Genomic DNA, 27,291 nt, shown 5'->3' on the forward strand with positions numbered 1-27,291 from the left:
AGTTGATATGTTTTCTAGCTAAGTGATGCAAAGTCCTATCTCTGAATCAGCTCACAGAATAATTTGTTCACCCAAAGGCAGTGTGTGGCAAAGATGGAAGTATTAGAACAACTAGACTGAGGAAGAGAAAATAGTGAGTTTGAGTGGTAAGGATGAATCTACGAGGCCATCTTTTGTAGTGCTGCCACGTGCAGCTCATTTGTCGTGTTGTTTTTCTTGGTGTTTGTCTGTGAATTCTTTACATTAATAAACATGCTGAGTGATGTACGGGGTGCTCTGCCTACCCTGCTAACCTGTGCATCCCTCATCAAAGGAAGGGCATCACAAATATGGAGGTTATCCTCCTAGAAGTGATATTTTGCTTTCCTTCCATGTTCACATGAGATGCACCCACAGGATATGTTCGTCCCCTTTTGGTTTCCTAATTCTCCCACTGAATCTGTTTTTCTGTATCCAGGATGATACATAGTCTCTGTTAAGTTGCTTACTTTTCTAGGATTTGCTCTCCTTATATCCCTTTTATTTCCCAATCCTTCAGCTTGAAGTAATTTTGTTCTACAGTATGACCTTGTTCTCCTGTATGGTTCTTCTGACTAGGAGCTGCAGTTTACAACTTTTGAGATGTAATTAACTCTAATTCCACTTACAGTTTGTGTGGTTAGTCTTAGGACTGCTAACACATTTTTCAGCCTCAAAAGTTTTGCTGTCAGTTGATGCTCTTCACATTGGTTCTGTCTATTAGATGTTCTGTCTGGAACACATGCTCCTACAAGTGGCTGCTTTCTCCATCTTGGCAGGGTCCCTCTGCCCTGTACAAATCCTTGTCCTGTCATCTTTATGGCTCTTCACCACAAAATAAGGCTCTGGTCTCTCCATGTCTGTCTTTTTCCCTTAGCTAAGGATTATACCTAGGATGTTCTGAACCTGTTGGAGCTTTCTGACAGTTTGCTCACATACCCTGTTGATGTCTGTGATGCCTCCCAGCTCCTGTCAGAAATTTCTTTCCCAGATCTCCTTTCTTCCCCAGCTTTCCTTCAGTATGCTTTGTCCTGGTGCAAGTGACACCTGTAGCGGTGTGATGGCCTGTGCCAGCATTTCTTATGTTTAGGATAATATTTTAATGCGGAAATGTCTTCAGGCTGTACTCCTCTGTCAGCTGTTAGGATATCCAAGTACAGAGCTTCGGTGTTTCATCTGATTTGCCTTCAGCCTCTTGCTTCTTCAGCCTCTCTTTTCTCACTTGTCTCAGCAGGACAGACAACATCACTGTTTGTCTGGATGGCCTCCTGCAATGTCACTTGTTCAGTCTTTCATTGCCAGGAACATACATAAGGTTTTATGATGAAAAACCTCTGAGGGGTTTCCTCCTCCTGTGCAGAGGTGGCCCCTCAGGCACAGCATGACCCCAGCCAGCAGCAGCATTCCCACAGCGCTTGCTGATGCTTGGCTGACAGTTATGGCTCTGCTTCTGTTGGCTTCATAAATATTATTTTAGAGGATTTCAGGAGGGTTTGGGTTTTTTCTAATGTTCTACATTAGTATTTCCACAAAGTAGTTGCATTAGTTCCATGCTTTGACTTTTTAACCCTGAAATGGTGCCATTAGCAGGGACCAGAATTGCCTGAGGAGCGTTGGCTGTGCGAATGTGGGCATATGTCTATAAGGATGAGGTGCCAAGATGTAAATTTGGAGGAAGTGGGATGTAGTCTTTATTGATGTTATTAGCATTCATAAAAGTTTAACTATATTGAGGATGTGTACATCTTCTTGCATGTTTGTAATAGTTTTACAGAAGATATATAGAAGTATTTTCCAACCGAGTATTTAAATTCTTTTTTAGAGCTTTTACTGTCTGTTAAGAACTGGCTTCAGAAACTAGTCCCAAAAGTCAATTAAGAAATCTGTTGGCTTATTAATTTCTAAATATCTGCTGCACACAGAACTTAAAATGCTACTTGCATTAGGTGCAATGACTGTTTCCTGACTGGAGAGTTGAATGGAAACATTTAAGTGGATTTCAGATCAAACATATGAACACTTGCAGCCTATTAGAGCATTAATTTTAATTTACTGTTTTGCACAGTCAAGCATTTCCCCCCAGAGCAATTTGAGTGTAAGTGGGTTTTACTGTAAGAGGTGGTTTATTGTTTGGTTGGTTTCTTATTTTTGAGAATGGTTATTGCTTGGTTTATTTTTCTCTTGATAAAGTCTAGCATGAATCCAGTGTGAAACGAGATTGCATTCGCCCTTTAACAGGAAAAGCCCTTACAGTCCTCAGTGCACCGTCAGTGTGTTCTAGTTTCTGATGACCCATGTAGGCATTTGGGGCTTCAATCAGTGTCAGAGAAGCTTTAGAGGAAGGTATCCCTGCCAGGCTATTATATTTTGCAAGCCTGCACACTGATAAGCTGGATAGGGGATATGAATGGGCGTGAAAGCTCCATTCTCAGACAGGAGTTTTTGAATGTGTACTCTGATTAATACTGTTTTTGTTTCCCCTCTTTCAGGTATTCACTTATAAACAGAGCACGATCACACACCAAAAAGTAACACCTATGCATCCAACAAGCACAGAGAGTGTGGAAGACATGGCAGCACTCGTAGATCTCCATGAAGGCTCCATTATGCACAACTTATTCCAGCGATATCAGCAAGATAAAATCTACGTAAGTTTTTTCTAAAATTAAGAAAAATATCCACTGGGAATGTTTTTGAATGTGCAAGTGCTGTGTGTGTTTTGCTGTTCTGTGCTCTCTCCTCTCCTAATGCTTTCCAGTTCCTTGTGTATCCACATAGAGCTGAAGCATGTCTCATATAGTGACTTCTCACCCACAGTGATGGAAGGAGAAGGTAGCTCAGGCTGGACATGCAATCTCTTGGAAATCTTGAAAAACTGGCATGCTATGTACACTTCTACACTTTCAGTGACAGGGCTGTGTAAAGGACTCTCGTTTTCCTCTTCTCTCTGCCCCAGCAACATGTGCTGTGTATGTCACCAGAAAGGATGTGGTGGAACCTAGTCTGTCACTGCCATTTGAGATCCTGTAGGCCAAGATCCGCAATACTGAGGCAGTTCTCTTTAGATAAGTCTTTATGTATATTTTTTTCTCAAAACAAATGAACTGTTTTAACTTTCAGAAAAATCAGCAAACAAAAGATGAATAGCATAAATGAACAACTCTGTGTGTGCAAGTAAAAAACATATACTTGATAGAAGTTTAGTTTTCCATCCGTGTTGTTAGATTAGCATGTGGTACTCAGTGTGAGTCAAAATTTAAAAAAAAATTATTTCATGATGTGCATTCACATAGGGGACACACCCCCTTTTAAAAAACCAGGAGGGTATGAGTGTGATTTTTTTGATGAGGCATAGAACAGCCTTGTTTTGAAGAGACATGTCCTAACTTCTTTTCTTAGCTTGTCAAGGCAAGTTTAGGGTGTTCTGATCCTTGGAGCTTAGCGAGGTGTACTTTTCTAGACAAACAGGTTTGTGTGCTGTTGATGATGACAGATCTACAGTTGCTACTGACTATGCATTGTCCCTTCAGTTTCTAATTTAACTGCTTACTCTTTTGAATCCACCTGAAAAATGATTGAAAAGGTGGTTGGGAAAAAAATATGTGTTTTGAAATTCATATGAAAGCCTTTCTCTTGCCCTGTATGTGTAACCAGGACCAGACTATAGAAGCATCTTCTTTTCTCCAACCTCATTGGTACCCCACTCCTACTGCAGCAGTAGTATTGTTTTAGCAGGAAAGGGCTTCAGGAACAAAAATATCCCAAAAAACTGAATGCATGTCTTGAGTAATTTCATGACAGTTTATAAATATAGGAGCATGTATTTTAGAAGGGGATGTTGTCATTGCAAAGGAGGTCTGTCATTTTAAGCCAAAATTGCTTCACTAAATTGAGCAATTCAATCTTATTTTAATGATAAGAAAAAAAACCACTAACAATGTATTAAGCTTATCTTTGTTGAAGGTTACTTTGCAGCTGATCATTCCAACTTCCTCAATGATTCTGCTTTGGGATCAAACTAGTCATAGTACAGGACAGTAAAAGCCATTGGAATTTATGCCAGGAGCAATCAAAACTTTACAGATTATACATTTGCCTTCTCCCTTGACCATGAATGGCTTTATCATTGTAGTTCACACATTGTCTCTTGAATCTGCCTCATCACCTTGGCTGTATCTGCCCCCAGGTGCATTAGGGATAAATTGGGAAGGCATGTACCACTCTCCACTGTGGGCTTAGGGGCATCCCAGCAATCCCTGGATACAAACCACCCTGTAATTGCTGTGTTCTGGCTTTTAGCTTATAGATCCCTTTTATCTCAGTTCTGTGCACTTTCTTGTTCACATCCTGAGTAGGGGGAAGAGATATGCAAAGTTGTATGCTGTCATTTTCATTTTTTGAGTTCTATGCTTGTAGTATTACAAGTATATTAGTATGGTTCTTGAGCATGGCAGCTTTTTGTTCATTTTCTCAGTGGCATTGAGACCAGGAAGCACCTTTTTACCTGATCAAAGAATACACTTAGTTGGGATTTGAATTTTGGGGCTTGCTTGTTCACATACACATAAAAATTATATCAAGTGCAATATATTTAATTGTAGTATAAAGTGCATATAATTTAAAAGGTACAGAAGAAACGATTAAAGGGAAATTTAAACAGTTACTTTCTCAGAAAGACAATTGTTTATGCAGATCTTCCTCTGTTAACTTGTGTGTTGTTCTGTATTTGAAGAGCTGTTTCTCCAGCAATGAGCATTTAAATAAATATCTTCAGATGTTTGAGCTCAGTTTAATCTTCCGTTACTTATTAACATTTTTGTCTCACATACTCATACCCGTGTTCCTAAACTTTTCATTACTTCCCAATTCATACTACAAAGTTATTTGCTGTTGATGCCAAGTTTTGTCAAACATGTCAGTGACTTTATTTGCTGCTGCCAACAACTGCAGCTTTAAAGGGTCAGCAGAGGATTTTCTGTATTTTCTGATATCTCCTGGGGAGGGAAGAATATTGACTTAGATCACAGATTATGTTCATAGTGAGAATGATGCTTGGCTCTGAACATAATTCAGGCTCTCAGCTGAATCTTTGCTGTTTGCAAGAAGGTGAATGACAAAATGTTGTTCTTGTCTATGTGCAACCATCTTCTTGTATCAGTGTCAAGTCTGTTAACGTCTTGTGATATGTTTTGTGTGAATTTCCATGAAAGCGTGTGCTTTCCCTTTCTGGTCTGTGAGAAGCATAGGATATACAAGTCCTTTTCTTGATTCTTCCAGGCAGGCTGGTACTGTCTGGTATTTTTTTCAGGCTTTGTGACTGCATTTATTTGAAAGTTTGGTTCTGTGCTATCACCACATTTGTTGTCCAGGAAAGGACAAAATTTAGGATGGCAGTGATCATACGGTGCACAGGCTTTCATTGCTACTTCATCTCCCATTTTGTTCCTATTGGAAACAACAGTGGGTGATACTGCTGTGGACATCAGCATACAAGGTTTAATGCTCATCTTTGAATGCTCAGATTAACTTGCATGCTAGACTGGCATGTGCCAAATATGGAAAGATAAACACTAATGCTAAAAATGGAGGATGGCCACATTTGAAAACAGAGCCTTTGTGGAGGCACTTGTGGGATTTGGTCACCTCTGAAGCAAGGCCATCACAGGGCACATAATGTGGAGAGGGCAAGTGCTGTGGCAGCCACTCTTGTCAACATTCAAAGGCAAATTGTTCCCAAGCTGTTGATTCTGGCTTACTTTTAGTTAAGTACACACTGCGGAGCAGACAGGCTCAGCCTTGAAGAGAATTCCATAAACCACACGGCGTGGATTGTGCTTTGTGTCACACAAATTATGGTGTTTGGACTGGCTCTGGGATGAGTTGCAGTTGTCTTGTCTCTGCCAGTGGCTGGTTATTGATGCAGGTGAGCAAATTTCAGAAGAGCAGAGCGGAGGATGAGAGACCAGTTTTTGCTGAGGTGAGAGGCAGGTTGGAAATAACTGCAGTATATATTGTGCAGGTCAGTGCAGAGGATTTCAGTGTCATATCCACCCTCATTTGCATGAATTCAAGTAATAAACAAGTTTCAAACCCCTTTTGATTAGCTTTTTTCTTCTGAATTAAGTTAAGAAATGCTAGGTAAGCACATCCACCTTTGAAGGGGTGCTGATGATTTGACCTGTGCCTGCCTTGTTTAGGAGGAGGATGTGCACCATGCCCAGAGCGGCGTTCTGCTTGGGCTGCAGTGTGGTGGTCCCTCAGTCACCCTCCCCTGATGGGGGACTTCCAGGTTGTCCAACAGTTGGGTGTGGTGTTCAGGAAGGGTGAGGGACAACACAACCTATTTTTGCTCACTCTCAAATTAGGACTGCAGCTCGCCCACCAATAATTATAGCCATCTGTTATGTTTGCGTGCATATGTATGAAAATTTCTGTACCAGCCACGTCAACATGTAGTGCTGTACCAGCCACATCCACATCAGAGGGAGGATGATGGTAATTAGGAGCTCAGTTTTCATGGCTGGCTTCTCTTCTCTCTTCAGCTGAAGCAACAAACATTGAATAAGTTGGATGAAAAAGCAACATTTGTCTGATTTTTTGAAAAAGGTGTTAAACTGGAAAAGTTGTCTCTTCCCTGACAAGGTTGTTGCAGAGCTCCTAGCCACTTCATTGTACAGAATGCTCAGTTCTATCTGTTCTTAAAAGGGATTTTCAGTTATTTATGCATTGATTTTTAAATCTATTAGTGTTTATTTACTTAAGCAGCACATTCAGTTGTAGTTTGTTAAGCTTGCAGTAATTAGATAATTTATCTCCCTCGAAGTCATGAGGGCTCCCAGAGGCAACTAGTTGATGTTTGTGGTCTATTAATCAATAATCACCAGAGGGGTTTTTTCAAATTCTGTTTGCAGACACAGACACTTTAGTATCTAGGTCAGTTGCTCTCTGTGACTTGTTTTTCTGGGTTTTTGCTTATTTGGGTTTTTTCCGAGTACAGTAAAACTCCTTTTGGATCCAGTGCAGTTGCTCTGTACCATGCTATAATGGTCAGCAGGAAGTGGATATTGCCACATGTTACTGTGAAAAAATAGTGGGGCACACTAAAGTAATGGTTGATGTAATGCAGACTGACATAATTCATACACTTCCACATCACTCCTGCTCAGATGGCCTCTAACATGGATACAAGTTGTAAGTGAAGGCAGAGAAACAAAGGAAAATGAGTAGAAGCCAATAGAATCATAGAATCACTGAGATTGGAAAGGTCCTCCAATGTCTTCAAGGCCAAACTTTGACTGAATGCCACCATAAATACCACTAAACCATAGCCTTAAAGTGTTTTCTAATAAAGACAAAACCTCATGACTCATTTCTTAAATGGAAAAAGTTGGACGCACTCCGTGCGGAAACTGAACCTGAAAAGTGTGTATGTCATGGACCCCTACCACGTCCTGGAGAGCTCAACAGCCTTGGTCTTTGGCCTGTCATGTGCCTTGTTATAAATAATTGTGGGCCGTGGACTTAAAAAAACCCAGACAATGGTACCCAGAAACTGTGTCATGAATTACTACCATAAAACATGTATATAGAAACAGTGCATGTCCCTAGAACAATTGCACTAGCCCCTAGACTAGACTAGATCTTGTCTGCAATCCAGCTGTGGTTGCATGGTTCCTCTCCAGAGGCATCCACTGCTGTAGAGCACTGCCAGGTAACCAGTTTGCAGGATCTGCTCGGAAGCTGCTGTTTATTTAATTGCTCTGCTTTTACAGTAGATAAATCTTCAAAGTGTGCTGATGAATCACAGTGTTTTTTACACCTTCCTGTGCTACTGAGGAGATGGGGAAAATTCTTGCCACCAGCTCTTTCCACAGAAGTGTGGAAGCGGAGAATGCTGTTGCTAAGAATGCATGACAAATGTCTATACATAGCTGCTTACCTCCATAATTAGAATGTTCTGCTTGCACACATCAGATAATGTTTTCAAAATGTGGTTCAAAGCGAGTTCCTGTCTCCAAGCATTAATTACAGCTTCCATTTCACATCTGTTACTAGAGAGCAGCAGACAAAGATCTATAAAAACACAGCAGGGCTTTAATTGGAAATCTAGTGAAATTTATTACTGGTGATTGTTATTTCTAAAGGCTGGTCAGTTATATAGATCAAAAATTGTCTACCACAGGCAAATTAACTTTTTTTTTTTTAAATATGTGTGAATGGAGAAACATAGCTGTAATGATATGAGAAATAAACAAATGCCATCACTTGGTTAACCAACCTTGCTTCTGACTTCCTCCATTCTTCATGACTTGTGGAACTGCTAATAGTTATAATAACAACAACAATAAAGAGTGCTTGTCTGAACTCTTGTCCTCACAAAGTCCTCAAATGAAAATACTGGAGATTCTAAAGGTGCCTGTTTTCAGATCCAAGGAAGTATTTCAGCCCGAGGTGTTGTGATCAAAGTGATAGCATTAAAAGGAATGAAAGGCGTGTGTCACTGAGCACACTGCCATGTATGCCACAGCTACACAAACACTTTGCAGCGTGTGCAGTGGCCACAGGTGTGCACACCTGCACCAACAGATACAGTTATATTATGGTTTGCAGCACTTTAGGGGGTGTTGGTAACCTGCTGGGTGTACACACACCTGCTAGCATCAGTGGGCTGCTTTAGCGAGGTGGAGAGGGTGAAGAGGTCAAAGTTTTATTAAAACATGAAAGCTTGCTCTTTCTGTTCTGCTCTATACCAGTATTTTTTTTCTCGGTTAGTTGGTTGGTTGGGGAATAAATAATAGATGGACTGGCAACAGGGTCAGTTTCTGTTGACTTCCATGAGTTTTCTATTTGTAATACAAAACTCTAAGCTATCTTTGATGGCAACTTCATATAAAAAACTATGAAGTAGGAATCTGTCATCGTGTGCAGATTTAGTCAGTGGTGGTGGTATATATTGCTAATGTCTTCCCAGATTTGAAGGCTAGTATTCATTTATTGCATGTCACTGCTAACTCTGTGAGCCAAGAACAGAAAGCAGACCAACATGCAGAATCAAAAGAAAAATTTTAAGTCATTTGCACAAATAACAACAGCAGCTTAGTGCTGTTCAGTCAGAGCTTTTGTAAATGGTGCTGAATGCTTCTGCACGTGCCATTGCCTCGCTTGGAGGTAAGCTTTGGCTCCTTTCTGTAACGACTGTTGTTCCCAGTCCAGCAAAATCATTGAAAGGAAAGCAGGAATTTGGGCTCCAAAACTTAGGGTGCTTACCTGTCACCACCCCTTTTTACATGAGTTAGGCTTTTACTGTAAAGCGAGCTGTGCAAAATTCCCTGCCTGTGCTGCACTGTCCAACTGTCTTATACACATATTCCAGCAGTTTAATACTAGAAACACTGCAAACAGCCCATTTAAGTTGGGAGTGAATTAACTTTCATAGATGTTGTATATCTGTGTAAATGGATTATTGATTCATAGCCAGCCTGTTATTTTTTATTTGAAAAGAGTTGGTCCCTTTCTTACAGGCAGTTTCAGCTTTTTCCCTTTGATGTTTGTCAGTCTCTCCTTTTAAAAGCAAATAGAATCCAAAAGTTCCATTTAGCAGATTTTTGACAGTTAATTCCATTTCCATCCAGTCCTGATTTCTGGACTGATGGCTATTTGGCAGCAGTTCAGTGCCATCCAGCTAACTACCTGGCATAGAGATAGATTTCAGTTATGCTGGCTTTTGATTTCTCTTTTCATGCTCTGTTAAAGAGTAATTCCTGCTCTTCCTGCTTTCTGCCTAAAAAAGCCCTTTCTATAGAAGAGGTCTTCAAATATTAAAGAGCCATGGAAGTTATGGAAATCTGGATATCAGTATGTAAAATACTTTAAGGCAGAATTAAACAGATCTGTGAAGCTTTATATAACAATATTTTGCCAGTGTTGTAGAAACACTGCTCTTTGGTTCATCATTTTACTGGAATTTTGGTTTTCCTTTGTGTGTATTTTCTCTGAAAAGCCCCTTCATTTCTCCAGTATGAATGTATAGGAAGGAAGACCATTTTTTTCTTTTCCTTGCTGGAGGGTAAATTAGACCTTCAGACAGTTTTGAAAGGCTCATTTGAGCATTGTGCAATAACAGAGCAGGAGGAAGAACTAGTTTGTGCCACAGGCCATTTGAAATGAAGTGATAAGCCATGGAGTCTCTGCTTTTAGTGAGGCCTTTTTTGATTTGAGCTGGAGCTCGCCTGGTTAAAACTGTGCTCACAGATTGCTGCAGTCTCATGTGCAAACTTATTTTCACATGCTGTATTGCAGCCCATGAAAATAACAAAAATCAATGTCTTGTTCTGATCAATCGTGTTTGTTTTCAGGAGATCACTGCCTCTATCTGCGTGGCAATGGCCAAGAGAGAAATTCTTCAGTAATTGTTTATATGAAAACTGTACAAAAGATCATTATTCTGACCCAGTAGATAGGACTGCTGTGTGGTAGAGATTGCATTGTATTAGTCAGCAAAAAGTACAGTAAAAACAAGGAGACTTGTTACACAGGTGAAAAACTGCCAGAGACCTATGGATATCTTAAAGAAGGAAAAATGTCTATCTGATACATACAGATGTGTTGTTATATGCTGGTTTGCTTTTTACCTTTGGCTGTAAAAGTGCTCTGTTATCAACCTTTCTTTAAATTGGTTTCATACTTCCTAACTGGATTGCTTTTTGTGTGGATTCAGGATAACCCTTGTCGTGTTTCCTTGAGTAATCCCCATCGACATGGAACAATCTGTCCAATAGGAGAAAATGAAGAGAAAAAGAAGATGAGATTAAGCTGTGAGCGTATCTCTTGACCAGGTGGAGAGGTCTTCACCATCTCTGAGCCTTTTGGGGAAGCAGAAAGGTGTCTGCCTCCGTGCAGGTTGGGGTATTTGCATGGCACGTAAGGTGACCAAAACCCAGTTTTTAACCCTTAAGAAACAGACCTAGACAGTTTCGTTTAACTTCCTAGAACACGGACTTTATGAATGTATGCAAGATTGAAGCTGTCAGGAGTGGAAGGATTCTCTTAGTGTGGAAGTTAAGGTAGCTGGGTTACTAAGTACAACTTTTTTCCTGAGGAGATAGCACAGCCTTTGCCCTTGGAGGGGCTTGGGAGCAGGACTGTGTTGCTTAATGCTGTTGCACCAAGAGAAGCTTAAGGTCACATTAGCTGGATTGAAGGGTCAACACAACAGACAAGGCTGCATCTGAGAGGGTGTCCTGTTGCCCAACAGTTGCCTGTGATCACCTGAAACCACACTTTAAAATGGTCCAAAACTATTCCAAAATCTTCACGTGAACTATGCTGGTGGAATCAAGCATAAAGCCTGGCTTTGAAAAGGCCTTGGTCTGTTATGCCTTGGATCCATTTGTGCTCAGCACAGAAGGAGAAAAGGCCAGCAGGAAAGTGGTTGGTAGGAGAGGCTGCTGCAGTTTCCATCATGGACCAAAGGACATGGTTTGAAAGTACAGCTGAGCAGTGTGAGAAGACACTTTCCAAAACCAGTAACAAGGAGAACATGTAGAAGGTGGGTCTTGGCTGTAGGTGTCTGATCTTTCTAGTGACATTCTGTGTCATGTTCTGGTTCTCTTCTAAAGGTCCTCTCGTGTGGGTGCTAACTCTTGTATTTGTAGTGTGGCCTGTGTATTTACAAGCAGCTGATTTTGCAATCAATCTTACAGCTGAACTTAAGAAGAAAACAACAACAGGTCATAATGTTGAATGCAATGACAAGGAACACAGATGTAGAGAAAAGCAAAGCTGATGTAAATTTGAGCGGTTGGAAGTTCACCATGAGTCACCAGACATGGTGAGGACTGCAGGAGCCCAAGCATGTAAGGATGATTATAGAGTATGGCATTTCCATCTTAGAAATGGCTTGATTGGTTGACAACATTTGAAACATGCAGTTTTAAAAAACATTAAATTGTAGTTTAGTACTTCACTTTGATTATGGTTTTTAAGAAAGAAGCTTTGCTTCAGACATGAGACAACTAGATTCTTTCCCACTGAAATGAGCATGGGACTAGCTGAAAGACAGGGTATACTTACCACAGTGAGGATAAATCGAGATCCTACCATGAGTGAGGGCATTAATTACCATCCTCTTTATGGCATACCATTTCCCCTTCTTCTGCCTCCCCTAAAAAGCACACCAAAATGTGGCCCAGCCATCTTTCTCCTTTTTCTGCTGATGTTTATGCGGTAGACTTTTGGTTGTCTTTGCCACAGAATAAACTCAACCCTGATTACCATCAATGCTTTCACCTGAGAGAACTCTGAACCACAAAGGCCACGGCTGCAGTGTGGAACAAACTCTTCTGTTCCCAGGTTTTTCATCCTGACACCTTAAAATTTGGTGTTGAAAACATAACAAAGTTTGATGGCTATTTTCTGGTCTTTTAAAAGTTGCCTGCCATTGCATGTTCTGTGAAAACACTGGTTTTATTTGGTAAGGTTCCTGTAGCTGTGATGATTTAAAGGTATGTGAGATGCAGAGGTTGTGTGGAATAGTGATAAAAATCTTTTCCCATGCCTTTTGTAAAAGTAACATAGAAGTAGCTTTAAGGTGAGCCAGTTGTACTGCAGTTTAATTTGAAGTTTCCCATATATTAAGGGTAAGCCCACAAAGTAATATTTGTGGAATAAATTGGCAGATTAATACCAATACCCCATTAAAAAAAACCAAATTACTTTTCAGACACAGAATCAGTTCCTTAAGAGACTCCAGAAAATTCAGGAGTTGTTCAAAAACAGTCCAGAAACATATTTTTTGAGGCATCATTAAGCATGCTTTTCTTTCTCTAATAATATGGATTTTTCATGCTTTAAAGAAGAAAGGCTTGAAAGTGCTCTCAAGGAAGTTGAACAAAGTCCTGTTTCTCCATGTTAGTGTATGTATCTGTAACAAAACATCTTAATTTCTGTATTTGATCTATTCCAGCATCTGTAGTTCCAAGCTGTGAAGAATATTTTGATTTTTGGTAGTAGTAAGGAAATACAATGATAAAAAGAACTAGAGTAATACAGTCTTCCTGTGCCTGTTTTAATAATGCAAGCAGTTTCTGTTTCTGTTGAGATTGTTGATCAAAGATTTAGTTTGGGAGCAGCACATAATGTGCTTCAACAGAGTCCTCCAGTCTGCTTCTGCCTTCTCTCTCCCACTCTCCCTACAAGGAGATATGAGATATGGAAAGCCTAAGCCTGTGTCCGTCCCTGCTTCCCCCTTTTATTTATTTATTTATTTATGGAAACAGGAAGACTGGGATGTCTCAGATGCTAGAAGTCTGTGAAGAACAGAGGGACGCCTTGATGTAGAGGGTGAAAGGTCATGAGAAGGGCAGTGTAGAATAAATTTAATAACCTTACCTGGGAAAAGTGAGCTTGGCTAGAACACAGATATCATAAAGGATTCTCAGAAACAGAAAAGTTATTGTGGAGAAGTTTTGACATAAAAGGGAAGAAGTGCAAGGTGTATGGTTGCTGGATATGGAACAGACCTGAAAGGATATACCCCAAAATTCAAAAAAGCATCTGTGAAGGGGAAAAGTTGAAAAGCAGGGTGGCTCTGGTGTATTCAGTATGTTTGTGTTATAGGACTAATCAGGTGGTCTTCCATTAGAGCAGTTTTCTTTTTCATTGCTTTTTCATTATAGAGAATCTGAAAAAAAAAGTGAGGGGGAAATTTCTTACTCTGCTTTTTTCTCTTTTAATCTAAAAGCCTTTTCTACATGGGGAAGTAAGACATTTCAAACTGTATTTTTTTTCCTACATTGCAAACTTTTTTCTTGTAATACTAAGTGTAAAATACACTAAAGTGTATTTGGATCAATAAAAGCTTGTAGGTCATTTAGATTTGTTTGGCATCAAACTAAAATAAATTGATTGTGTCTTTATTAAAAAAAACCCCACCCTCTCATGTTAGACAGGACTACTCTGACTATATTAAGTTTTGCTAGAGTACTTCTGTGGGTAACAGCAGACTTTGTCAACTCTTGTTAAAGAATAAATTGTTTTTCAGTGTTTGAAGAACTGTGGGATGATTTCAAGACAGAGGCTCAAAGCTAATTGCTATCAGAAAGCAACAAGCAAAACAAAAAGCATTCAAAGAACTGATGAAAAATCTCTTCCTTTCTGAAGTACATCTTTAATTTTGTCTTGACTTACTCCATGTCTAGCTGAGAAGATAGGATTGGAACTTCTAATTTTGGAAGTCCTTGTAGACAATCAGTAAACAATCTTGTTTATCCTTTTTGCTGAAAGGGGGAGCAGGAGTGTCTGTGGTTTGTGATTGAAAGTGTTTTAGGAGATGAGTTAACAATGTAAAATGCCAGTAAAAGTTTGAAAGTGCAAAAGGAACCCAACCTTTAATACAGTAATCAAAGGGCTTCATTGGGATTCAGGCTGAGTAACTCAACTTTCATTTATTCTTTGGTTTAAATATATATAGCCATGATCTGATAACAAGTTGTTGCTGGTTTAGTCTGTACCAAAGTAGTTCAAGTGTTTGTGTGTGATTGTGTGTGAAGCCTTGAGACTATCAGGGAATAGTAAACTGCCCTGTTCATTGCCATGGATTTAAGGGGTCAGGCTTCTAGCAGGAGTTCTCACAGTATATCACTGAAAAAAATCTCAAACTATTTCAACTGGAAGTCTTCAGAACTCCCCTGTCTGCTTGCTAGTGCTCTGGCAGCATTTCTCCCATTCATAATTGCTTTGGAATGCTTTAATTAAAATAAGTAATTATTGACTTCCAGAATCAGATTAGAAACTGCAAAGAACAAAAAGAAAATTTAGATTACTGTCTTACAGGCAAAGTGGAAGTGTCATTCTTATGTGATCCTACCTTTTCTAAAATTTCACCTGCTTTGTGATGTCGGCATCATATATAATTTAGAGATCCTGCTTCTGATTGCTAACCCATTTAATTTGCCATATGCTGATGTCTGGTGCAGAAATGGTGCTCAGGAGACAACACACATTCACTGAGCAGTCCTGCATTTTCAGTTTAACCTGCTGCTAAGGTGCTTGCATTTGCCAGACCAGAAGGTCTGCCCTGCAGGAAGGGGCTGTGTTGTGTGTGGCTGCTCAAGGTCTCCAAGGGAGGGCAAATGGAGGAGCCTACAAGAAAGATTGAGAGGGACTTTTTACGAGGGCGTGTACTGACAGGACAAGGGGGAATGGCTTCAAACTGAAAGAGAGTATGTTTAGGTTAGATATTAGGAAGAAATCCTTGCTGTGAGGGTGGGGGCGCTGGAACTGTTTGCCTAGAGAAGTTGTGGATGCCCCATCTCTGGAAGTGTTAAAGGCCACATTGGATGGGGCATTGAGCAATCTGTTCTAGTGGAAGCTGTCCCTGCCCACGACAGGGGTGTTGAAACTATATCATCTTTGCTCTCCTTCCAGCCCAAGCCATTCTGTGATTCTATAAAATTGAGAGTAGGTAGCATTTTTCATGGGAGTACATGTATCCTTCCCTCCTCCCCAAGGTCCCTAACTTTGGGGCTCTTAGAGCTGCCAGTCTAGGATCTACTGCTTATAAAATATTGCTACTAGTAAGACCTTGTGATAGGTTCTGGATGGGATAAGTAGTAAGCCTGGAAGTGATGTAGGAAATTATTCTTGCAGCAGCATAATAATATCTTGCTGCACTGGAGTATCACAGAGGCACTTTGCAAAGACTTCTGGAAGATTTGTCTTTGAACGTGACCTTTTAAAATAATTGGAATAGCTTTTAATAACAAGTGCTGATTCAGTTTTTAATAACAGTGCTGATTCAGCCCCTTGATACTTTGCTGAACTACCTTGGGTGAAGTCAGAACCTTCGTTTGGGCCATGCAGACTAAGCTGGTTGTGGCTACTCCTGGGTCGGACTGTGACACCTGGTAGGTGATAAATGTGATACACTGCATCTGTGAAGAATACGCTTTTTTCATGATCTTGCCTTGGGATGAGGAAGTTGTTTTTGAAGTCCTGAGTCTGTTCTGTCATGTGCCATTATAATTTGGTGGCAGTTTGTGCATTTAACTTGTCCTGCAAAGAAGTAGTACATTAGCTCTTAAAGCACCAGGAGACTGGAACCACAAAGCTGTACCTTTTTCAGTAGATAGAGACTGTGCTTCTTCATATTTTTGCTGAAAGGAAAAGATAGAGAGAAGGAAGTTTTAAATAGTGACATGTCGTAGGCATTACTCAATGAGGTGATTTTTTCACCAGTATGATTTCTGCTGTTCACTAGGTTTCTTTCGTTGTTGTAATACACCGCCCATTTCTCTATTATACCTTATTGAATTACAAGACAATGAAGCCAGCTCACTTCATTTAATAAACTTCAATAATTCACAGTAATGACTAATATACTGGAAGTCTTTTTGTCACTTAAAAAAAAATGTGCTTAAGTCATGTGAAAGACTGCCCCATTTTAAATGAGTGTATGCAGAAGTGGACTGCTGTCACCTCTTCTGATATTTATGGTTTGGAAGAGAAGCAAGAAAAGTCACAATGTGTAGCCCGTGGTGATGCAGTTTTGCCAGTGCTTTATCGTGGAGGTATTGCTCTGTCAGGTACTTGCTCTTGCAGAAGCTATAGAGTGATTATTTACTTATAAAGCTAGGTGGTATCATGTTTCATGGGGTTTTTTTATTTACATCTTTGCCATGGCATCTGTTGTGATGATGTGCCTCAAGTTACTCTTTTACAAAGACTTCAGCCAGAGTTTTATAAGGGAAAGAGGAAGATCTGTAGCAGTCTCTTTTACTGGTCATACTTGCACTGCAGTCATGTAATTAAAGAAAGAAGCCTCTTAAAATTTTTCCCTGTGCAATCTGTGCCGAAATATGTACCAAACAGAGGAAATTTGTTTTCAGAGCCTTCCTTGTTACCTATTACTTATTTAAGAGTCCAAGAGGGGATGATCCCAGGAAATTAAGCTGTTGTCTCAGTGCTGTAATTGGCCAGCGATACAATCTCATGTTGAAATGGTATCTCTCTTCTAGATGAAATCTTCTGAGCTGTTGCACAGCATGGGAGGGTGGGGGGCTGGTGTTACAAAACATACAGATTGAAAATTCACCAGTCTGTAAAAGGTGCTAGAGTTACAGTGAGGAGGAATATTCCCCTTACTGCTAATAAAATTGTCATGATTTCAAGGACACCGCTGCAGTTCCCTTTGCAAGCGCTCAAAGCTGCAATTTATGTCGGGCCTGATGGAGGGTGAACAGGTGGATAATGGGGGCTGTAACAGCAGGGTAACAGTGAGAAAGGAGAGCTGACACACAGCGATAATTGCATGTTAATTAAGGAGAAAAAGAGGGAGGCAGGTAAATGTGGGCTGTAAATGCTGCAAAAGAGACTGATAGAGGGGAAAGGAAAGTATGGGGGAACTGATGTCTCTTTGTCTTAGTGAATGCCCTGTGGTGTCTTAGAGAAGGAGGCTGCAGGGGGAGCACATGGGGCTGCCTTTCAGGGGTTTGCAAGATGCTGCTCCCCTTATCCACCCGTCTCTGGTTAGGGTGCTGTGGAGGTGAAGAGAGCCCCAGAGCTGCTGTCAGCTTCACAGCTGGCTCCTGTCGGCGACGAGAGGGCTGACTGCTGGTGAGGCATCTGTCTGTACATGGGGGCTGTGTTACAGGGCTGGAGGCTGACCAGCCTGGCTCTTCACCAGTCCAGAGCAGGGCTGTTGAAGCCAGGTGTCAGCTTCCTGCCTGTAACTGCAGAAAGGGCATTTAACAAAATGGAATTGGTATCGCAGAAGTGACACCGCACATGCTGTACAGTATATCAATTAATTTCACATGCCCCAGAAACTCTGGAGATAGCATGCTTCATGTTATCTCCTACCTCACTTAATAGGATTTTATTAGAAAAATATATTGAAGTAGATAGAGGGTGAGGGAGAAATTGAACAGCATTGTAAACAGACTGTTGAAAATGATCAGGTTACCACAGCCTAATGAGTTAAGGCAATGGGAATGGGCGTAAGCTCCCACCTGGGTGGTTTTGACTGATGTGCTCTCTAATTGCAGTGGGATAGAAATTAATGACTTGCCAGCTGCTGTTCTGTATCCAAATAATATTTAAAATGTTACAGAAACCCAGTGATTCTGGAGCTTCACACGCTTTTCTTAGAGCCTGCTATTCTAAATTTAATGGTCCTAGTGTCTACCATAATGCCTGATACTTCTGTTTTAAAAGTGAGTAGCAGAGAAGGACTTGGATACTCTACATGGAAATACAGACTTTTCCACCATTACTTTGGGCTCAGTCCAGTTTTTAGTAAGTCCAGCAACTCCCTAAGGACATGAGAAGCAGCTGTAGGCCAGCGCTGATAGGCATTACCATGCAGCTCTAAGCAGCATTAAGGCAAGGATTTGTACAGTCAATAAGCTCAGTGTTTGTTGTAGGTGGGGTAAGCCTGAGAACATGACAGAGGCGGGAACAACTTTCACCCTTTTGTTGCTTTTCTTGAAAGGAAGAAATCAGGGAAAATTGCTGGCCACCTTTATCCAAAGGATTGTTATGGTTTTGCAAAGATGTATTTTTTGTCTGTCATTAGAAAAGAGCGTTGATCTATTCCACCACACGTGTGCTAACAGCTCTGGGGGTGCTGTGTGCTTGCAGACCTACATTGGTTCGATAGTGGCCTCCGTGAACCCCTACAAGAGCATCCCGGGGCTGTACGACCGCGCCGCCGTGGAGCGGTACAGCCAGCACCACCTGGGAGAGATCCCGCCCCACATCTTCGCCGTGGCCAACGAGTGCTACCGCTGCCTCTGGAAGCGCCACGACAACCAGTGTATCCTCATCAGGTGAGTGCTGCCTGCTGCTGCTCTGCGTACCCCTGAAGGTGAGCTGTGGCATTCACTTTTTCTGAAAAATCCCTTTGCCCAGGGTTTTTCTTCTGGGAAGCTGAGAAGCCTCAGAGAAAAAGGAAAACAAATTCTTATCTCATTTGCTTCTCCTGTGTGGTGCTCACGTGTGGAATGTGTTTGGATATTGTTTATCCAACCGGTGATTGTTTCATTGGTTTCTGCTGTGGGTTGTTTTCACTCTTTGGCCAATCAGAGTCAAGCTGTGTCGGGGCTCTGGAAAGAGTCAAGTTTTCATTATTATCTTTTTAGCCTTCTGTAAGTATCCTTTCTGTATTCTTAAGTATGGTTTAGTTTAGTATTCTTTTATAAAATAGTATCATAAAATAATAAATTAGCCTAATGCCCTGTTGGGGTACCCCACAAATACAACAGCGAGCCTTTCAAGGTGGTTTGGGAGCATGGCTGTGGGTCATGTGAGGAGAACTCCAAAAGAAAGCAGGCTTTTTAAACAGCAAGGTTTTAAGAGAGTTCTGAACTTGTTTTGTGTAATTCTGTGCACCTCTAACAAAACAGTATATTTTTTTTTATGCATCTTACAATTATAGTTAGTGAAAAAACTCTGTTGAATTTTTTGGGCATTTTTTGGTCTTCACCATCAAATGTTACCCTAAGTGTTTTCTCACCAGTTCAAACATCTCTGTGCAGCTCAGTAGTTTGTCACCACTAGACCCTGATTCCCGTATGAAGAGGAAAAGAAAAAATTACCCTACCAGTTCTTGAGATATGCAGTAAATAAGAATAGCAAAAGAGAAACCCCTCCACATTTCAGCCACTTAATTCTGCCTGATTAATCTTCCTTGCTTAATCTTGTTGTGCTTTAATTTAATGGTGGTTTAATAGCTTCCCGTTTGAGCCGCTGTGTCGCTGGTATTCAGGATCTGGCTGGGGCCGAGTGCGCGTTTGGGAGCAGTTGGCATTTCAATGGCTTTTCACTGCTTTCAGCTCCTCCTTCCTTCTGGCTCCAGAAGAGCTGAAAATGCAGCCAGCTCTTTTCCCATTCCCTAGCCTGCCAGCTCAGCTGTGTTGGCTCACACACAGGCAGGGAGACCAAAGTCTGGCCCGCCAGATAGGGAGGAGCAGGTCACTGCAGCATGGCCCCGGCCACCGGGCTCTGGACACGGAGTGATGCTCAGGGCGACCTTGTGTTTCCCCTCCCTCTCCTCTCTTGCCTTCACAACATTTTTGTGATTAGGCCTACTTGCTGTCACCTTCCTGCACCACAAAGTTACACGTGTAGAGCTCTTCAGGCACGAGCTGACATGATTTTGCCTGTCTACCACCTCCCCAGGAGTCCTTGTGGTGGCTGTAGGACGGACTGCAGCACGGGGCAGACGGTGGGACAGAGAGGGGATGAGCCACAGTGAGAGCAGCGCCTTTGGTAATAGGCAGTTTCTACTGTCATTTCAGATTGTGGGCCATGTTGCAAGGCTTCATGGATAAGAGAGGGATTTGGTGTATGTAGCTCAGCACCCAGGCTGTTGTTAGAAATGTGTTGTTTGAAATTAGCTGCAACACAGCCAGGCCTCTCTTGCAACTTTCTGCAGGCTCTAAGATCACAGTGCCCACCTGCCCTCACCTCTGGGCAGGTTCTGCTTTGCAGTGACACAAAGCTGAAGAGTGTGTTTTTTCAGCTTTCTTTAACTGTTTATCTCCTTCTTATTACTTAATACATAGTTCTATACATATAAAGATGAGCTCAGGTAAGAGTCCAAGCAAAAACAAAATTCACAGAGATCTTTGTCATGTGACAATAGGTAGCATGGAGTCACGATTTTGTGTTTTATTGCCAGGCAGTTACTTGTGAGCAGCCTGTGTGCACAAATTTAAGGACCAAAACAATTTCTGGTGGCCATTGGTATTTTTGCCATTTTGTACTTGTCTCAGTATTTTACCTTTCATTCCAATTCCTCACAAGCTGCCAAGAGGAAAGGAGGTTATGTCCTAAAATGGACATAAGCAGAAGTGTGTGATGTTCCAGGGGAGTATTCGGCACTTTCTGCTCTGTAAACCGTGTGCTTTGGTACAGATAAGCTATAATATAGAGAAGTTTTGTATTAGGAATCCCTTTTTAAATTGTTTACTGTGGTCATGGATTGAAACTGATTTGTGTAAGTCCTCTGTTTCAGATAAGTGGCACAATTCAACCATATAAAGGTATCTTGTCACTGCAATTTAAATTAAAACAATTGAATGCCAAATCTGCTTTTCTGAATGAACATTAGCTGCTCTATCTGTGAAGGACTCAGAATAGGATTTTTTAAAATTACAGAAGGTTTCCATGGCCTTCCTACAGCTTAGGAAAATCCCTCTTGTCACATATCTAGTTTAGGACATAGGAAGTTTAGGTATAACAGTGTGCTTGGCAAATTCAGCATCCTGGTCATTCCTGCATCTTTAACTGGTGTAGAATTAGACATTCTAACATTTAACAAGTCGCTGTACTGTCACTGTAACTTTTTTCTTCGTTACTACTGGCATTTGAAAAAGAAAGCGGAGCTCTTTAGTGTTTGAATTCAGACAAATATTCTGGTCTTGCATTTAATGTAAGAGATAATGAAGGGGAAAATTCTGTTCCATCTCGAAAACTCTGTAATTAAAATAAGGGAATTATTCACATTCTGATAGGCAGTTTGAGCTGCTCCTGACCTTGGGATCTCAGCATTCGGGAGCAAATTGTAACAGTCCCACAAAGGAAGGCGCTTGGAACGTTTTCTGATGATCCTCTGGACTTGAAGTGCCCCCTGCTGGCCCCCAGAATTAGCTCAGCTTTGGTTTGCAGCTGCTTTCTTCAGGCTTTGGGTTCAAAAACCTGCGAAAAATATTAATATTAGGATATTTTTCTATCTGGAGTAGGGTGAGAGGGTGAATTGCAGAACACGAATTAAAAAAACGCAGAATATCATTTAAATGTGAGACCATTTTTCCTGTATAACCATCCAGGTCAGAGGTGAAGAGGAAGGAAATACAGAGGAAATGATAAATTGAATCACCCAGAGATGCTTATTTATTGGTGTGTGTGTAACAGGCATTAATTCATGATAATTCTGCATAAAAAGGACTTAGCAGCCTCAGATGTCAACAAAACAACACACTGAAGAAGTAATATCTTTAGGTTTGGTTTGGTTTGAGTTTTTGGGTTTTGTTTTTTTTTTCTGCTCTGTTTAAGGTGATCTGGTCTGTGCAGAAGCAAACACATGCTCTTCTTTCAGATAAAATTGCAATTGATCCACATCAGAGCACTCCCAAGGAAGTGTAAAGGGAGCCACAACCATTGCTCTGTATGACATTCAAATCTGTGCCATGAGTGGGAAATCACTGTCTGATACCAATTTGTTGTCTCTGTTATTATTATCTCATAGCCCGAAACTTTTTGTTATTGTTTTTCAGCTTGAAAATCAATATGAAACAAATCTTTTATATGGGACCCAGACCTGTGATGGGTGTGGTGTCCTTGTGAGACTGATGTGCCAAAGTTCAGATGGACATTTGATGAAGGGTATTTGCTGAAGGGGCCTGTATTGTCTGTGTGTATCTGTCTTGGGGTTTTGAAGGCAGCAGGCTGTAAGGCCCCAGAAACCTGGCTTGATGGGACTCCTGAAAGGATTTACAGTTGTTTGTGTACTCAGACACACGGGAAAAGTACTGAGAAGATGTTCTCAGGGGGGTCAAAACTACAAAAATCTTCTCTGGCAACTTTAGAAAATCAGAGAACTTTTGCAAAGGTTTAGAGCAGCATTCCACCAACACAAGAGACTTCTCAAAGCGTTAACTTAGCCCTGCTCTGCTCATCCAATTTTAAGTTACACAAAGCTCCAAGAAGAGAGTATTAGAGGAAGTAAGAGAGAAAGGCAGAAAAGATACAGAAAATAACAAGTATAGCTATCACTCCTGATAGCTATACTATCAGCTGATCACTCCAGTGGTGTTCAGCTGATAGAAATTCCAAGAGGAGGTGGGGTCAAGACATGTGTTGACCTCCTGTCTCAGTTCAAGTACCCTTTGGCCTTCCTGGGCCCTTCCCCTATATGGGGCTTCTGGTCATTTGGCCCTCAGGAGCTAGGTTAGGGCTTCCAGAGGTGCTCATGGACCAGTGCCTTTGGTGTGTCAGTGATTAGCAGCCACTACAGACTGTTCTGCTGTCTCTTACCCAGACAGAACAGGGATATGATTTAGTGTTGCCTCCTTCAGAATGAGGAGTCTCTCTCGGTGACCCCTTTTTATGCTGTGGCAGTCATGAGTCCAGGCTGCTGTGCCCTTAGCCCTGCATAGAACAAGTCATGAAGAAAGTCTAAAGATCTTCTAAGTGGGGGCCTTCTGGCCTGCTGTCAGACTTAATATGTTCACAGTCCTGAACGTAGTGATGTGGAACAAGCTGGGCACTTAAACTCATGGTCTGGAAAGGTTGCACTAAAAAATTCACCCTTTTACTGACCTTGTAGGCAAAAGCTTTCTAAGCACTCTGAAAGATTGATCCCATCTAACTGTAAAAGTGAATAGAATGGAGTGGTTGCTACTAAATGAGTAGAGAATGTTGTGTAAATCCATCCTTTGGACTTCGTGGAACTGATGGTAGTTCAGAGGAAAATTTTAAAAAGTAGTAAAAAGTATAAAAGGGGAAATGGCTAATGGAGACAGGCACCTTGAATTTGGGGCACTAACCATCAAGTCATGCACAGCAAAATGAGTGCCAGGATGAATTGTTGGTTTCTCCTTCCACCATGAGAACTGAGAGGTATCAAATGAAACTAATGGAGGTGGATCTGAAAAAACTAGAACATTTGCTTTTTAAGGAAGTGTGGCTAGAAACTCATAGAGGATAAGTATATTGAGGGTTACAAGACATGTAAAAACCAGATTTAGATCAAGAAGCCTCTGGAGAGCAAATAACTGGAAGCTGGAAGAACACAGAAGGGAAATAATCTATGTCTTCCATGGGCATGTCCCATTGGCAACTGTCAAAATAGAACACTGGGCAGGTTCAGAGTCAAACCAGTTCTGAGTCTCTCCTGTTCTGAGAAAAAAACAAGAGCATGTAATTATGCATAATGCCAGCTGTACCAGAGGGAGATGCAGGAGTATTTTTCCATTGGCTTTGAATATCTCACTTGTCGAGTGGCTCTCAGTTACAGTGGGGTAACTTTCAGCTTCCATAGAACTACAGATTCTGCAGATCGAGGGACAGTGGGTGGGGCAGAGGAAGGATGGTATCAATGAAAGAGGTGATGTCCTCAGTGTCACCCTGTGCCTGCTGTTGAGCTATATGCATGGCTGAGAAGGAGAGAATTAGGCAGGAGGAGGTGTGTATCACTTGATGATTTATTGCACTAGACAAGAATAATGCGAGGGTTTGTGAAGCTCTCTCACAACTACTAGTAAAAATGGTTTTTTATGGTGGATATTGAATGCAGGAATATTAAGTGTTTCTTCTTGGGCAGAAGAGATAAGTGAAAAGAGAAAGGGAAGGAATACTGAAAAGGCCAGACGTCAACCGTAAAATTACATAAAAAACGTCATTGGTAAAATTACATAAAAAACACTACAGAATTTGTTTGATGTGGTAAAAATATAATGGATGAATCACACTTGCTGGAACATATTGGCATTTATGAAGATGTCTCATTATATTTCCTGAATGTCTCTTCCCTAATTTTATTGTTGACATTCATTTGCCGGAAAATGTCATGCTGTATTTATGGGCAGTGTCTTTCTTCCTTGCATTTTACTAGAAAGCATCATTATACTTTGTTGTAACCTAAAATCAGTGGGGTCATTACTCAGCAATGGCACAACAAAAGGCTGTCAAATTATCTAGGCTTGCTCCACATGCCCAGTTGTGTTCCATCAAAGTTCCCACTTGCTACAATGGAGAAGGTGAAGTAAGACCAAAATGTACCCTCTTTCTTTGGGAGTAAACTGGAATTAGGTACGCCTTAATGAGGAGCTCGGCCACAGCTTAGGATACAATGCTGTTACTGTAGATGAAGAGTGAGCAAACTAGACAAACTTTCCCTACGAGTTATATTTCTTTGTAGCTCACAGTGTCTGTTTCGGCTACATAATTGAAGGGAAAGGGTACTGAGGAAATGAGCCATATCTAAACTTTCCCTTTTTAGAGTGTTGGTTTTGAAGAGAAATTGAGTATATTGCCTTCTGTTTGTATCAGCGGGGTTGCTTATTAATAATTTGCTTATAAAATGTCAATTTAGCATTATCAAAGAGCTTTGTTCTCCTGTGGGTGGTGATGAGGGGTTTATATCTCTGATGGTAATGAGAGGTGGAAATTGAATATTTTGAACTCACACAAATCTGGTTTGTTTCAGCTTGTATATAAAAAGTTTGTTTAAAGAGTATGTAGCTCACTAAGAATTTCAGTATTAATTATGCGAGTAGCCTTTATTTGTTAGAATGTGCATTGGTGTCTCTAACTTTCTTCTCCTCCCAGCAGGGCTCCTTCATTAGCTAGATTGCTGCAATGTATACCAAACTTTCCCATATAATTCTTAGTTTGGTCTTTATCCCTTTACCATGTCTTTGTTGTGAGTTTGTTTTAACCTGATGGTGGGAAGTGTTGGATAATTATTTGCATTCATAGAGCTCTTTTTGCCTCCTAGGTGTGTGTACGTATGCAGTCAGTGCCTTCAAATGCTGTCTGGGCAGTTATAAAGCTTAAGGACAGCTTGTGTTTTTCCCTGGATGTCATATTCAGGAAGTTTAATGGGGTGTTCTGGCTTCATTTGACCATCACTTCTAATCACTCCAGTCTTCCTGACCTCCAGTAATGTAGAGTTTGGGTGGCTAGCCAGAGGGCTCCTTCACTGGCCACTGGGACTGTGCAAACCATTTCCTCCTCTTCTTTCAGTGGCGAAAGTGGCGCTGGTAAGACGGAGAGCACTAAGCTGATTCTCAAGTTTTTGTCTGCAATGAGCCAGCATTCATTGGAGCTGTCCTCCAGAGAGAAGACCTCCTGTGTGGAGCAAGCTATTCTTGAGAGCAGGTATAGGATCTTTCAATACACGGGTATTTTTTTCAGAAGACGTAAACCTTGATATTGAAATAAGATCTTGCAATGAAATCAAATATGTGTGTGTGTTTACTGAACAGTGAAATGTGTACTGGAGAAAGGGAAGTACTCCATTAAACAAAATCACCTGGCTGCTCTAGAAAATTGTGAGCACGGTGGTATCTCTTAGTGAAGCAAAAATACACAGAGTTTTGAAATGGGTGAAGCTTTAATGGTGGCTTTTATTTTTGTTTGGGGCTGAATTCAGATAATCAGAGTAATGGAAATGGGTGATGGGAGGGAGATACCTTTGGTTCAGTTTGTGTAGCCTGAGGATACGGTAGAACAAGATACAGCATGGTGAGGATAAAGTGCTCAAGCGGTAAAAGCGTGCTGAGGAAAGGGAGGATAAGGAGAGCTGATAAGAGAGATGAGTAAATGCATCAGATAAATTGGACACAATCTATGCAAGCAAAAAAGAAATCTTGGTGTTGACGTGAAATTACATGGTTCTAAACTATTTAAAAACAAAAGCAATTTGAGATGCTATTACTTTTGTTTATCTTGCTTCATCTCTGCTCTACATGCTGTATCTTGATGTAGTTATTTTTTTTTATTTCCCTAGGACAAGGACTCCTTGCATCTATCTAGCAATTTGCATGTGCTGAGATTTCTTATTTCTATCATTTGAGTACTGCAATGAGAATCATGTGCATCTTTTGAGCAATTACAAAAGAAGTAGGAAGTAGCAGTTACTGCTCTGTAGCTGCAGAGTGGTTCAGTGTGATTTATCTTCCTGTTGCATGAATACTTGCATCTTCTGCTAGAAAGCTGAGATGCCCATTGCTAAATGGAGGGTAATGCTGAGGGTAATGTAGGCTGCTGCTGAGTAGAGTGTCAGAGGGGAGCTTGTCAGAATGCTGTTCCTTTCACCAGCTCCATGTGAAGTTGTTGGCATGCTGATCACATGTTAACACTCCTGTCGTTCTCTGTCTTCACAGTCCAATTATGGAAGCGTTTGGCAATGCAAAGACTGTTTACAACAACAACTCAAGTCGCTTTGGGAAGTTTATTCAGCTGAACATCTGTCAGAAAGGGAACATTCAGGGAGGAAGAATTATGGATTGTATCCTCGTTTGGTGATTTGACCCCTGTTTGTGGGAAGCGCCCATGTACCTCCTTGATGGAGGACTGAGGGAGAGCTGGCTTGCCTTTGTCTGTGCTTTTACCCCATCCTGAAATACACACAGTTAAATTGAGCTGGTGTAGGTGGGAAGGGGAAGCAGCAACACCAAATTCACACATGCACTCATGCTTTTGTGGTGGCGTGGGGTGTTTGTACTCTTGGAGGAGCAGCACTTTGTATTGCTGCCCGTAGCGTGA

The 27,291-nt window shown here is 41.1% G+C and overlaps 1 protein-coding gene across 1 annotated transcript in view; it reads left to right on the top strand.

Annotated features, from left to right (window-relative positions):
• Positions 1–27,291, top strand: part of MYO10 (myosin X) — a 162,113-nt gene that overhangs the window by 70,547 nt on the left and 64,275 nt on the right. Inside the window, exons 3-6 of the mRNA XM_059854426.1 lie at positions 2,508–2,666; positions 18,658–18,845; positions 25,768–25,902; positions 26,910–27,034. Of these exons, the coding sequence (XP_059710409.1) occupies positions 2,508–2,666; positions 18,658–18,845; positions 25,768–25,902; positions 26,910–27,034 (607 nt within the window). The remainder of the gene's footprint in view (positions 1–2,507; positions 2,667–18,657; positions 18,846–25,767; positions 25,903–26,909; positions 27,035–27,291) is intronic.

Source organism: Haemorhous mexicanus, chromosome 1 (genome assembly GCF_027477595.1).
Source record: "Haemorhous mexicanus isolate bHaeMex1 chromosome 1, bHaeMex1.pri, whole genome shotgun sequence".
Classification (NCBI taxonomy): Eukaryota; Metazoa; Chordata; class Aves; order Passeriformes; family Fringillidae; genus Haemorhous; species Haemorhous mexicanus.